At 40.5% G+C, this 13,863-nt stretch overlaps 1 protein-coding gene across 3 annotated transcripts in view; it reads right to left on the bottom strand.

Moving 5' to 3' along the window:
• The window catches only part of ATP8A1 (ATPase phospholipid transporting 8A1), a 210,943-nt gene that overhangs the window by 80,206 nt on the left and 116,874 nt on the right, over positions 1-13,863 (bottom strand). For all 3 annotated transcript variants that reach the window (XM_034770949.1, XM_034770950.1, XM_034770948.1), the window contains 3 exons: positions 13,685-13,734; positions 2,700-2,769; positions 692-776 (listed from right to left, as the gene is read on the bottom strand). In XM_034770949.1, coding sequence (XP_034626840.1) covers positions 692-776; positions 2,700-2,769; positions 13,685-13,734 — 205 coding nt within the window. The remainder of the gene's footprint in view (positions 1-691; positions 777-2,699; positions 2,770-13,684; positions 13,735-13,863) is intronic.

The following is a 13,863-nucleotide window of genomic DNA, read 5'->3' as shown; positions in this document are numbered from 1 at the left end:
TGTTTGATGAGGATAGGTACCTATTGTCTTTATAGACAGCCTTTTCAAGTCACTTACAGATTCTTATTTGTGAACCCAAATGTGGCACCAACATCCCTTCAATCGTCACTGAATAGTGGTTAGAGAGATGATTCTGCTAGACCACTGGGGATACAGAGACATGACAGTTGAGGTGGGTATGGGAGGACTCCCTAGAGTTATCAGTAATGGATTCACTCCTGTAATGTAAAGCAGCCTTAAAGCAAACTTAACTGTCAAGAGGTGGATGGATGGCCTCTCTGCACAAGGCCATCTAGTGTCAACATTGATTCCTGAACCATCCTCAACCCACTCCCTCCAACCTCTTTCCTCTCCTCCTGAAAAGTCAGAGGTTGGGAGAGATCAAAATTAAAGGTTGCAAAAGAGTTTGCATTCTAATTTCATGGAATCACTACTGTGTCTCCATAATACATTTGAACTGCACAACTGAATTTTAAAAGCCTCTACTTAGGCCAATTCTACGTGTTTTATCTGTCTATATTTTTGAACATATATTCTTCAGGAAAGGGACCATCTTTTTCAGAGGCTACAGGAGTTTAATAAACATACATATAATAAATTCTTACAATATAATAAAAGCTGAAATTTATAGTACCTATGAGAATTGAGAGGTTTTATTTCATATTGTTTTATATCAAGTACTATTACTCACCTTCTGTAGCAAACTGCTCTAAATGTTTTAAAGTAATTTCCTTGTATTTTGAACTCTCGGCCAGACGGTCATAAATTACTGTGTCCTACAATGCAAACAGAACGAAGGTACAATAAAGCAAAGCAAGCAGGTTTCACTGATGTGGCAACAATAACAGAAATTCTGGAAAATAGGCAGAAAAAATATGTAACACTATATCAAAGTATTTCAGGGCCAAGCAACACAAATAGAAGTATATTTCTGTTCTGAAGGGGAGAAAAGAGGAGGACTTTCTGAGCCCTCAGGGTCTGTAGATCTCTACACCTTCTCCTAATCTGGAATTCTTTTGGGGTTTTCTGTATTTTTATTTCCCCTCACCTTTCATACATACTTTTCTCCCCTTATTCCACCCTTCGTGTTCCTTTGCTCTCCCCCCCGCCAATTTAAGTTCAGAGTGAAACTGATACTTAGTAGCTTTCATTCTCACTTCTACTTGGCCAACAAAAAAGCTGTGCATAGAGTTACACAATGACATTATTTCATTAATTTTCATTTGGAAGGATAAGGAATGTGGAATATCAACAATCCTGTATTCAATTTTTATAAACATTGAAGAACTGGTTTTAACATAAGAATGGCCATACTGGGTCAGACCAAGGGTCCATCCAGCCCAGCATCCTGTCTGCTGACAGTGGACAATGCCAGGTGCCCCAGAGGGAATGAACCTAACAGGCAATGATCAAATGATCTCTCCCCTGCCATCCACCTCCACCCTCTGACAAACAGAGGCTAGGGACACCATGCCTTACCCATCCTGGCTAATAGCCATTAATGGACTTAACTAGATAAACTCATGGAGGTTCTCTTTTAAACCCTGTTATAGTCCTAGCCTTCACAACCTCCTCAGGCAAGGAGTTCCACAGGTTGACTGTGCTGTGTGAAGAACTTCCTTTTATTTGTTTTAAACCTGCTGCCCATTAATTTCATTTGGTGGCCACTAGTTCTTATATTATGGGAACAAGTAAATAACTTTTCCTTATTCATTTTCTCCACATCACTCATGATTTTATATACCTCTATCATATCCCCCCTTAGTCTCCTCTCTTCCAAGCTGAAAAGTCCTAACCTCTTTAATCTCTCCTCATATGGGACCTGTTCCAAACCCCTAATCATTTTAATTGCCCTTCTCTGAACCTTTTCTAATGCCAGTATATCTTTTTGAGATGAGGAGACCACATCTGTTGCAGTACTCAAGATGTGGGCGTACCATGGATTTATATAAGGGCAATAAAATATTCTCCGTCTTATTCTCTATCCCTTTTTAAATGATTCCTAACATCCTGTTTGCTTTTTTGACTGCCGCTGCACATTATGTGGATGTCTTCAGAGAATTATCCACGATGACTCCAAGATCTCTTTCCTGATTAAAACTGATTTCAGATTATACATCAGTAATTCCTTTGATGAATCACTTAAGGCACACAGTGTGCAAACTGCACCATTCTAGGATGTGTTGTGACTCAGACATACCTTTCTCCAAGGGAACAATAATTTACTGTTGACCTAATACTATCAGTAAGTTACTATTTCCTCTCCCCCCTATTTCCTCTCTTCTACTCAGGCTAGTGAACAGGGGGTAGAGCGAAGGCTCCACCCATTCCCCAGCAATTCCCTTCCCATCTGCTCCAGAGAAGGAATAAATGGGTGAGCAATGGTCTGGGTATCTCAAGTGGAGATGTACAGTAGGGAGGGTCTTATTTTCCCAGACAGGCATGTAGTACAACTCACAATTTATCCCTTAATCCTGGCACATAATTTTAATATATAATATAGCTAATTAAATTGAAAAAAAGTCATGACTGAAACCCAGAGTTTTTTTAATTTTAGATGATCTGACTTCAGTTGATCGTGCAATAACTTCAGACTGTAATTATTTCAATTATTTATTTTTCTGTATGTCTACAGCATATCATTTACAAATTAACAGATTAAAATTACTGTACGGTAATTTAAATAAAATAAACCTTACAGCTCCTTTACAGTAGAGTCTTAATTTCCCTGTTGGTGTGCGAACAATCACAGACATTCTTTTCCTAGTGCTGGAAGAGAGTTAAATTGCAGTCCATAAACATCACCAACCTTTTTCATCCATCAATAAAAAAATAGAAAACTTGAAAATGTGCATTTATATGCATATATATTTATAGATACACATCATACTTATTGTATATAAATTAGAGGTAATGAAATAATTATGTCTACTAGTCCTACCACTGGCTTTTCCTCCTCCTTCATGAAACAGGGGGCAGAAATGAAGAAAAAATGGTTACTTACAATAGTAACTGTAGTCCTTTGAGTGTGTTCTCTCTGCACATCCCCACTTGTAGGAAGCATTCCAGGGCACACTGAGCTGCAGGAACTTTCGGTGAAGCAGTACCCAATGACACCTAATGAGTGCCCTCACAGAGCACAAAATATTTGGCGCAAGATTGCAAAAAAGGCCATGCATCCTGGATCACCTCAGCTCCTTCCTTCTTCTTCTATGGGCATGAGGTGTGTCATAGGTGCAAGACACCAAGATCCCATTAGCCTCAAGTACTGCTGAATGGGACAGGGGATATGTTGGAGATGTGCTAGGGAAAAATGGAGCTTGCCTAGAGTGAATTGTGTTCTGTCCATCTCCAGACAGCACAACGACCCCTAGGGAACCTTTACAAGCAGTCATAAATTAAAATAACCCTGAGGATGTTCTAACTTATTCTGAGGGCTGAACCAACATTCAGTTGCCTTCAGAACTAGGGTGGGATGGAGGAGGCATAAAAGTTGCCTTAAGTCACCTTTATGCTGTCCGTCCCCTGCACTGGATACACCTTGGCAGCACTGAGGATCTGGGCCTAAATGTGCAACTACCTAGCTTATCTTATAGTATTACATTGTAACTTAAGGGAGTTTTGGCTCAAACCCCCAAAATTCATTCCAGCAATGCACAGAAGGTTCCAATACCCACAGCTAGTTGTAGAAAAGAAGGAAATGAAGTGGTTGGGATGCCCAGACCTTTTATAACCCAAGTTTTAAATATTTTGGGCCAGGAGAGAACACTTACACATCATCAAAGGGCACTGCTTTATAGAAGGTTCTTGAACCTCAGAGGCATCAAGGGATGCATCCAAAGGTGGAAATGTGCAGAGACTATCTTGAAGAAAAGATGAGTAGTTATCCTAGCACCTGTGGCTTTTCAAGATGTTGTTGTCTGTGGGATCTCACTTTAAGTGCACATACACCTTGCACACACAAGATCAGAATCTTTTGAACAGCACTTTCCATTGGCCCATGCCTGCACTATGCATGTCCTCCTGTTCCCCCACCCAGTAGCATAAAGGGTAGAGCGGCCATAACCATCTCTCAGTTCCCTCATTAATCCAGAATCCTAAATAAGGAGGTCTCAGAACATAATGAAGATGGAGAGATCCGTATAGACAACAGTATCTCTGAGAACCACAGGCCTTGTCCTGTTAAGGTAGTTTAACAAAACCCTTGAAATGTCCAAAGTGTGGAGTTTCTGATCTCTCAAGAAGGAGTGGGGTTTTGGAAAGAAAACAGGTAAATCAATAGATTGGTTCAAATTAAAGTCTGACAGAGCAGTGGGAATAGATTTGGGGTGAGGTCTTACCACCATCTTATCTTTGTGGAATGTTGCATAAATTGGGTCTGCCATGAAAGCTTGGAGTTCATTAACCTTCCTGGCTGATGTAACTGTGACTAAAAAGCCCGTCTTAAAAGTAAGGAGGTTTAAAGAGCATTCAGAAAGAGGAATGAAAGGGGGAACTATTAAATTTCTAAGGACAATGTTAAGATCCCATATCAGAAGGGATTCCCTAAAGTATGCAATAACCCCTTTAGAAATCTGGGTACTATGGGGTATAAAAACTGAGTATAACACTACTACTGGGTGGTATACTGAGATCACTGCAATGCAGATTTTCATGGAACTGAAAGAGAGTCAAGAGTGTTTCAGATTCAGAATATAGTTAAATATTTTTGCTATGAGGGTCTTCAACGAGTCAAGGTTGTGTTGGGCTGCACACATCTGAAAGTATTTTCCATTTAGAGGAGTAAGTTTCCATTTGGAAAGCTTTTTACTTAGCAAAAGGCACCCTTATACTTGTAGAGAACAATCTTTGTCAGTAGTACTAAACCAATCAACATCCAGGCTGCCAGATGTAGTGACTTTGGGTCTGAATTAAGTTTTGGCCTTTTGTTCTGTGATAGTATGTTTGGAGAACCAAATTCGTATGGGAGGCTGGACAGACATTTTGAGGAGATCTGTTAGCCTGAATTGTCTCGGCCAGTATGAAGCTATCAGGATTTGGAATTGATAGAAATATGTACATGAAATCTTGATCCCACAGTAAGGAAAGCATCTTGTAATGATCCCAGACTCATGCCACCCATGTCATGACCCTACAGGTCTTGAACTTTAGTCCACATGGTTCCCAGTTGACTGTTGCCTCCCTGCTCTTACCCAGTGGCTCACTACTAACTGACTAAATAGGCTTTATCTACACTAATGCTGTAACTGATCTAAGTTACGCTAGTTAAGTTGTGTAACTTAAGCCAACGTAACTAACCGACTTAAAAGCTGTGTCTATACCATGCTATGTCAATGGGAGAGCATTGAGGTGGAGTACTGAAGTCGACAGGACAGTGCTTTGCCATCGACTTAGCGTGTTTTCACCAGACCCACTAAATCAATGAAGCTGCATCAATGGCAGTGATGTCGATTTAGCTGGGTAGTGAAGACAGGCACTGAGTGGAGAGATCATGAAACCTGAAGTTACATCAGGAAGGCCTCCCCTGGGCCCTGATTGGAGGAGCAACATTGGGACATCTGATTTGTCAGAGCTTCCTATTTAAACCCAAAGAAAGGCACAAAAAGTTGTCTGCACAACTGGGCTCTAACTGGCCCCTTGCTCAGCCCTACAGACTCTGACCTGCCTGATTCCTAGTATCCTGACCTTGGCTTGACTCTTGGTGACCCAAATAGTATCTGACCCCATCCAAATTAGTTCATCTGACTCCTGCCCTGATTCCTGGTAACCTGAACACGATCCTCCTGAAACAGGTCACAAACTATCAGAGCTGGCCCCCAATGTCCCAGCCCTAACACTCCTCCCTGAACCAGATCGCTAACCACTGGACCCAACTGCCTACGTCCTGGCCCAGACACCCATGAACAAAACGTTGTACATTTCATGTTATCTTTTGGGGCAAACAAATCTATGATGAGATTGGTTTGATGAATCTATGATGAAATATTGGTTTGATGATGACACAGACAATTTGTGACTGGTGATGGATTGTCTCCTTAGGTAGTCTGGCAGATTGTTGCTGACTCCTGGAGGATGAAGAGAAATTGGGGTTATCCCATGTTGCTGACACCTTGTTCATAATGTGATTAATTCTTGACATAGGGGTGATGCACAGGTGCCTCCTTGCTTGTTTATAGAGTACACTGCAAATTGAGTTATCTTGATAATTTGCACTGTAGAATTCTGCAGAACAGGATGGAACGCTATGTAAGCTAATGTGACTACTCATATTTCTAGGACATTTACTTGAAGAATCAAGTCCTTTTAAGACGAAGTCCATTGTATCTGCAGGTGGTCCAGGTGTTTACCACAACCTGTTTCTGTTTTATCTGTGATCAACATCTTTTCAGGTCAAGTATCAGAGGGGTAGCCGTGTTAGTCTGAATCTGTAAAAAGCAACAGAGGGTCCTGTGGCACCTTTGAGACTAACAGAAGTATTGGGAGCATAAGCTTTCGTGGGTAAGAACCTCACTTCTTCAGATGCAAGGGTTCTTACCCACGAAAGCTTATGCTCCCAATACTTCTGTTAGTCTTAAAGGTGCCACAGGACCCTCTGTTATCTTTTCAGGTGGATGTATGGAGAAGTGCACTTCTATTCAAACATTCCTGGAGTGTTACTACCAGCTCAGTGCAGACAGGTTGTGTGCTGAGATCACAATTCACATGTTAATTTGATGTCTTGTATGATGATACACTGATCTTAGCCAGCCTTGTAATGGATGTGGGTGAAGTTTGGCTAGTGGCATCACATATACATAAACTGACATGTTGCCCACAAGTATGAGGCAGTTTCTGACTATATTTGTAGCATATGATTTGATACTGGTGACTATAGCTTGAAGGAAAAGAACTCTGACTCCAAATTAACAAAAACATACCTCTCAGAAGACTATGTGGGCTCCTATTAATTCTATAGTTTGTGATGAGATGAGACCTTTTTTTCATAATTCTCCATGAATCTCGGCTGTCTGAATAGGTGAAAAATATAATTCAGGGCTGTGGTGACTTCCTGATGAGACCTGCCTTTGATCAGACAATAGTCTAGATATGGATAATCCTTAATGCCTAATCTCCTCAGATGTGCTGCTACAACAGCTAGATATTTTGTAAAGCCTCTCAGTGCTGTGGAGAGACCACATGGTAGCACTCTGTATTAGTAGTGATTAGGCCCCCTTGTGAACCACAGGTACTTCCTGTGGACTGACTGACTGGCTGGAAATAAGGAAGTATGCATCTTGTAGCCTGAGAGCCATGAACCAGTCTTGAGCCTGAAGGGAAGGGATGGTGGAGGCAACTGTTATCATCCTGCATCTGCGATAGTGTGTATATTTGTTCAGGTGTCTCAGGTCTAGGACAGGACAAATATCCCCATTTTTCTTTGGGATACAGAAATACCAGAAGTAAAATTCTCTTCTCTTGTACTCCAGAGGTATCTCTTCCATGCCTAGAAGAAGTACAGAAGCCACCTCTTCCTTTAGCTATTTTTGTGAGGTTACCTGAAGAGGGATTGGGAAGGACAATGAGTGTGTATGTGTGGGGGGGTGGGGGTTCCTAGGATAAGGAATGAAATTAGATGGAATAGCCATGGGAGGGAGACTACTTCTAGCACTTAAATGTCTTTATCATAGGTCATGACTGATGGAAGAAAGCAACATGGCACCCAAAAAGGCGGGGCTGGGTCCTGAGTAGCTCAAGCATGGCTCTCGACCCTTGCATCAAACCTGCTGCCTGGAAGCAGGTGTAGAATAGCCCATGGTCAAGGAAGATAGTCTCCTCCAAGAAAACGTTGGCTTTTTCCTGTGCAAGTATCAGAAAATCTGTGATGGGGGTACGTAGGTGTCTTCTGCCTCGATTGCCTCTGATAGCTAAATGGCACATAGTTTGGGGCTGAAATGTAGATGCCCAAGGAATGAAGCAGTGCTCTGGAATCTCTGAGGGAGTGCAGAGTGTCATCCATATAAACACTGAATAAGTCTGCGGCCTCAAGGGGCAAATCCTTCATTGTGCTTTGCACTTCTCTTGGAATGCCAGAGGCGTGAAGCCATGAAGTTCTGTGCATGGTCATAGTGATGGCCATGAACAAAGTTGCAGTGATGCGGATGAATAAGTCTTTCTTCCAAATAAATCTAATTTTTTTGGAGTCTTTGCCTTTGGGGTGCTCTTAATCTGCCTGAACTTTTCATAAACTGTAGAATGTATGTAAAACTGTTCAAACCCCTTTTGGGGTATACAACATTTTTTTTCCTGCTCCCTTAGCCAAAAGAGGCAGTTTAGTTGGTGTCTGCCACAGGGTTTTAGCTTGATATAAGACAGGGGTTCTCCAACTTCATTGCACAATGACCCCTTCTGACAACAAAAATTACTACATGACCCCAGAAGGGGGGGGACCAAACCCTGAGCTGTCCCAAGTACCACCACCCTGGGTGAGAGCAAAGCTGAAGACCAATGGCTTCAGCTAAGGCGCCTGTAATCTGAGCTCTGCCACCCAGGGCTGAAGCCCTTGGGCTTTGGCTTCAGCTTTGGCTCCCAGCAAGTCTAACGCCAGCCCTGGTGACCCCATTAAAATAGGGTTGGGGCCCACTTTGAGAACCGCTGATAAGAAGCCCTTATAGATAAGGAGCATTACGCTCGCAGGTACTAATGAGCTTAGATGGAGAGCAGCTCCTGAAATGTTCTAAAGTCATCAGGTGCCAGTACCAGACCTGAAAACACCACTTCATCAGGAGAGGATGATAACAGGTCTCTGAGAGATGAAAGACCATAGAATATCAGGGTTGGAAGGGACCTCAGGAGGTCATCTAGTCCAACCCCCTGCTCAAAGCAGGACCAATCCCCAGACAGATTTTTACCCCAGTTCCCTAAATGGCCCCCTCAAGGATTGAACTCACAACCCTGGGTTTAGCAGGCCAATGCTCAAACCACTGAGCTATCCCCCCCAATGTTACTCCTGCGACTCTAGTACTTGTCCCTCCTCTTCCAGCTGCTCCTGTTCTTCCCTGTTTGCAGCCAGGCATCTGGCAATATATGCAAAAGGGGATTGAGACCTTCTGCACTTCCTTGAAAGATAAGGATTTCAACTCTTGGGTGCCCTGGAAGGAGGTTACCACTATGCCCAGTAGGAACCTTACTTTAGGCATCCAGTTTTGAAAATTACAAACAAACAAAACAGTTAGTGAATGAGACGTCCAACCTTGCTTGCACTGCTAAGCCCTAGCTGGAAGATATTGGCTGGCTTTAGTCCAGGATGAGAAAGGGAGGGAGAGAGCATCCATTTTTCAGTTCACCCAACTTATAAGAGCAGCCCCACACTGAAGATAATACTCAAAACGAGGGTCTCATTTAGATGCATGTTTTGGGATAAAAATGAGGTAGGAACTGTATACACATCACCCTACTACCCCCTTCATTCCCCTCTAAGCTAACCAAGTTCATTTTAGGCCTGTCCCTGGAATAGCTACTGTACTGGCTGAACTCAACATGCATTTCAGCTATAATTTATATAATCACTAAGACTCTCAGTCTCCATGAAAACTGTGGAACTATCCCCAGCTGTTTTTAGCCTCAACTCAATACATCCGAGCAAACTTTGTATCTGGATGTGTGCAAGTATGATATAAACCACTTTTGTGATGATCAGATAAGATCCTCCTAAGTGAAGTCAGGTTATTCTCCCCACACTGTGTTATTATTAGTCTATCATAGGAATTTGATTACCCTAAGGGGGTTCCAGCCACTGAACCACACTGTCACCAGTTTACTGGAATATTGTAGTTATCTTTTCTCCATATACATTCCTCATAGTGAATGATGTGTAACTAATGGTGGAGCAACAGCAGCAAAAAAAAAAAAAAAATCACTTTTCTCCTCTGCCATAATTTCAGCAGAAGTCTTGTTCTGCTGAACAACTCGTAGTGGCAGGCATTCTGGTGAATTTGGTTAATGTCACTGCTTTTGTCACTGTTAAGGAGAAATGGCTTAAATTTTCCCAACAATTTTTTAAATTAAAAATGGCCTTTTTCAAAATTGAAACTTTTCATGAAAAATTTAATTTTTGTTTTTCAAATTTTTTAGAAAAATATGGAAACAAATGTAGACTGTTTTTGTTTTGGAAAATTATTTTTATTTTTCCATTTATTTCTCCTTTTCCTTTTTTGTTTAGTTTTCTGTTTTACCACTGTGTATCTTTGTATTAGTCAGATTAATCATACTTTTTTCATAGTTCTCTGACAGGAGTATAACTACTCATGGAGTCTGCAATCATATACTTTGCCCAATCTCTCACAGAAGGGGGACACACATCTTGTTCTTTGGTCTTGATCCTGCACCAATCAAGTCAATTGGAGCTTTGCTACTGACTTCAATGAGCATAGGCGTAAAGCCTCTAGTAAGGGAGCAAAGCTGGGAGTATTCAGACTGGGACACTGTTTTCAGATATAACACTGTCTTTTCTCTTTGAAATTGTTTTATCACATACTGTTCTATTAGTTTATTGCTGGCAGTGTATGCTTCACCATGTGGAGGGAGAGTGCTTTTGAAAGCTGAGGGCTGTTTCCACACCCAACTGCATGGACATGTGGGCCAGTGGTTAAAGCATTGAATATATATCCATTGCTTCACTCTGTCAGCATTAGCAGCAACTCACTCATTTGATAACATGCCTTGCTGTGCACCTGTGACTGAAGAAACATGCATTAAAAGTACCTTGGAACAACTGAAAAATGTCACAGAGGAGCAGCTGATGTCCCCTCACTGTCACCTGGTTTTGTGGCCTCTGACAATGTTGTAAAAATTAGAATAGCATTGCATAATAAAAAGGCAGAAGAATCCTGGAATCTTTTACACGGAAAGGATGTGTCTACCACAAGAGCTAAAGGACTAAGCCAACAGGACTTCTGATGCTCCACAAAATTCTGTTGCTTCAGGGGTGACCGAATCACACCGTGGTATTGTGGATTACCAATGATCCCCATCAGAAGAAGCTAATCCAAACAGCCTGAGGTCCACAGCCATTCAAATATTCATATGCTGGCAGGGTTGAAAATCATATTCACAGCACTGAATACAATATAATAAAAACTTATGCTTCCTAATAGGCATATACCTTATGATTAGCACAATTTTCGCACTCAACAAAACTATGCACTGTAACTTTAACTCTGCCTTCCTCAACTGGCCCTTTTCTACATACCTCATTACCGACTATCCCTTTCAAACAATTAGTTGTGGATGTTTGGTGTGGCAGTGTGTTGTACCTGAATAGAGGTAAAACAGAACCTTTTATTCAGCTTATGCTGGAAGGCAGCAAGGGGTTGCAAAAGTTACATCTACATAGGATCAGGTGCCTATCTTTCAAGAAAACAAAGCCACTTACAGTATCTGTAATTCTTGTTCTCAGAAAGTATAAAGTTGTAATAGATTACTTCTCTTACGATGCATGCTCCTCTCACAGACATGTTGGGAAGGCTCATAGCTCAAAATTCTGAAGTTGTTGGATCCAACAGGGAACATTTTGCACTTCTGCTGTGGAATAATAGTGACCCCTAGTGCCTCCAATAAGTCTAAGCAAATATTAAAGAACTGGAAAATAAAATAGATACAAAACTCTGAATCCTGAGTTAAGTGGGTGGGTGCGTGTGTGGTAAGCTACTGTAACTTATTTCCTCAGAGAATAAGATTCACAGGTAAGTAGTTTTCATTTATCCCAAAAGTATAAGAGGTATCTAATAACCATTCCTGGCAATTCACAAGGTTTAAAAAGATTTATAAAGCCTGTAAAACAGGTAAAGATGAACAGGAAAAAAAAGAAGGGAAACCTGTACTCCCATTCTATATAAATACTACACATTGCTATAACTGTCAAGCGAGCTGCAAAGGCACTTTTTGCCACATACCTATTAACTTCTCACAACAAAAATGAAGGTTATATATAGAATCAATAGAGGATGAAGTAACTTGCTCAGTCATTTTGTTTCTTTCCTCATCTATGCTCCAGTCAACTATATTTTGTAACTTTTCATCTTTTTCAGTGTCCCTGTTTTACCTCCCACTAGTTTTCTATGTATTTTCTCCTTTTAAAATATCATTATTTCTCTTCTCAAACCATCTTCTTCAATGTGTTTCTTTTCCAGTTGGGCTAGGCTCCCTTACCTGATTTTTGTTTAGTATTTTCTCACTTTGTTCTTCTACCAGTTTCTCTCCCTTTATTCCTCCTTTCACCAGTTCCCTCTTCCTTATGCCCATTCTTCTCTGGTTTTCACTTCATTAGGCTTCATTCTTCTTCAATTCCCTTTCCTGCAATCCTCTTCTTAGAGGCAACTTTCCCTGACACCTCCTTTGGTCTTTTCACCATTCCAGGCCTCCAAAGTCACACTTGAGTTCTACCCTCTCTGGTCCTTCTCCTTAATCAAATCAATCATAGCTCCCTCCAGTGCAAGTCCTCGATGTACCGGTATGTGTATGTCTCTCTCTCTCCTTTCCCTTTTTCCTCCAGGTCTATCTGAGGTCATTATAATGCTTCCTCCCCTTATAAAACTCCTCCTCACCCTGTCAGGGTGAGCAATCAGACAATTCACATGATATAAGTTAAGCACATGCTTAAGCCTTTGTAAAAACAGGTCCTCAATGAGGAAAGGGTTTCATATCCTGAGTACTTTCACATAGCATATTCCATATATAGATACACTTTACAAATAAAATTGCACCTAACTTCCTAATGCACACATACACAACTCCAGCAGAACATTGACAGATCACTTACTGAATGGAAAATTCTATGTATTTTATATACACACCACCAATGGAACAGTGGTATACCATCAGTTTACAAAAAGGCAGTGGCCAGATTTTTAAAGGTATTTAGGAGTTGCTGCACTCAGCATTGCAATGAAGTTAGGACCTAACTCTCATTTTCAAAAGTGATTTAGACACTTAGAAGCCACTACCTAAATCACTTTTGAAAATGAGATTTTGCTCCTAAAAACAGTTAGGCATCACAATATTGAGCGCAGCAATACCTAAATACCTTTACAAATTTGGGCCAGTGTATTTTGCATGAAGTACTTTAAAAAATCATAACTCAGCCAAATTAAAATCACTTTTCACTGTTCCACAAGAAAAAAAATTGCAGCAGGGGACAACATCCTTTGCCAAATTTCAAGCTTTTTTATCACTCTGACTGAGGTGATGGAGCTTAAAAAAGAAAAGAAAATCATTTCATACACTTGTATTTTTCCCACTCTTTTTCTATTTCTACAAATTTTTCCTCAAGTTCCAAGAAAATTTACTTCCAAAATGAAAACAGAAGTGTCAAATTTCAGCTGGGAAGGGAGACATTTTATAAAACTATTCCTCTGAATATGACCTTTTACAATGTAAAGGCAACTACAATCTCCTTATCTATAAGTATTGCTACATGCTCTGCCTATAATGCGAGAATATATACTATAGAGCTAAAGCACAGTATATATTATAAAGTTTCCAAATAAAGTACAAAACCCTCAGTCTTTTTCAAGTCTGAACATATGCTATCTCTATATTAAACCCACTAATTTATCCATAAGGGAAAAATTCAGCAGAGTATATATGCACCAAAATGACACTTTAAAAAATATAAAACAAAACATGTCAAATGCTTATTTTGCTTTACCTTGTAAATTCCAGCACATTTAGCAATTCATATCTTTCCTCATGGCCAAGCTGGAAAAAAAAGACATATTTTTGTTAGTGAGATTTAAGCTTTAAAAATAAATAAATAGACTAGGAACTACTTTTCGGCATAAACCTACCGGACTAAATTGTATTAAATATGTAAACTAATATCAATGG

This window comes from Trachemys scripta, chromosome 5 (assembly GCF_013100865.1).
Source record: "Trachemys scripta elegans isolate TJP31775 chromosome 5, CAS_Tse_1.0, whole genome shotgun sequence".
NCBI classification, from domain to species: Eukaryota; Metazoa; Chordata; order Testudines; family Emydidae; genus Trachemys; species Trachemys scripta.
This window is presented reverse-complemented; position numbering and strand designations above follow the sequence as displayed.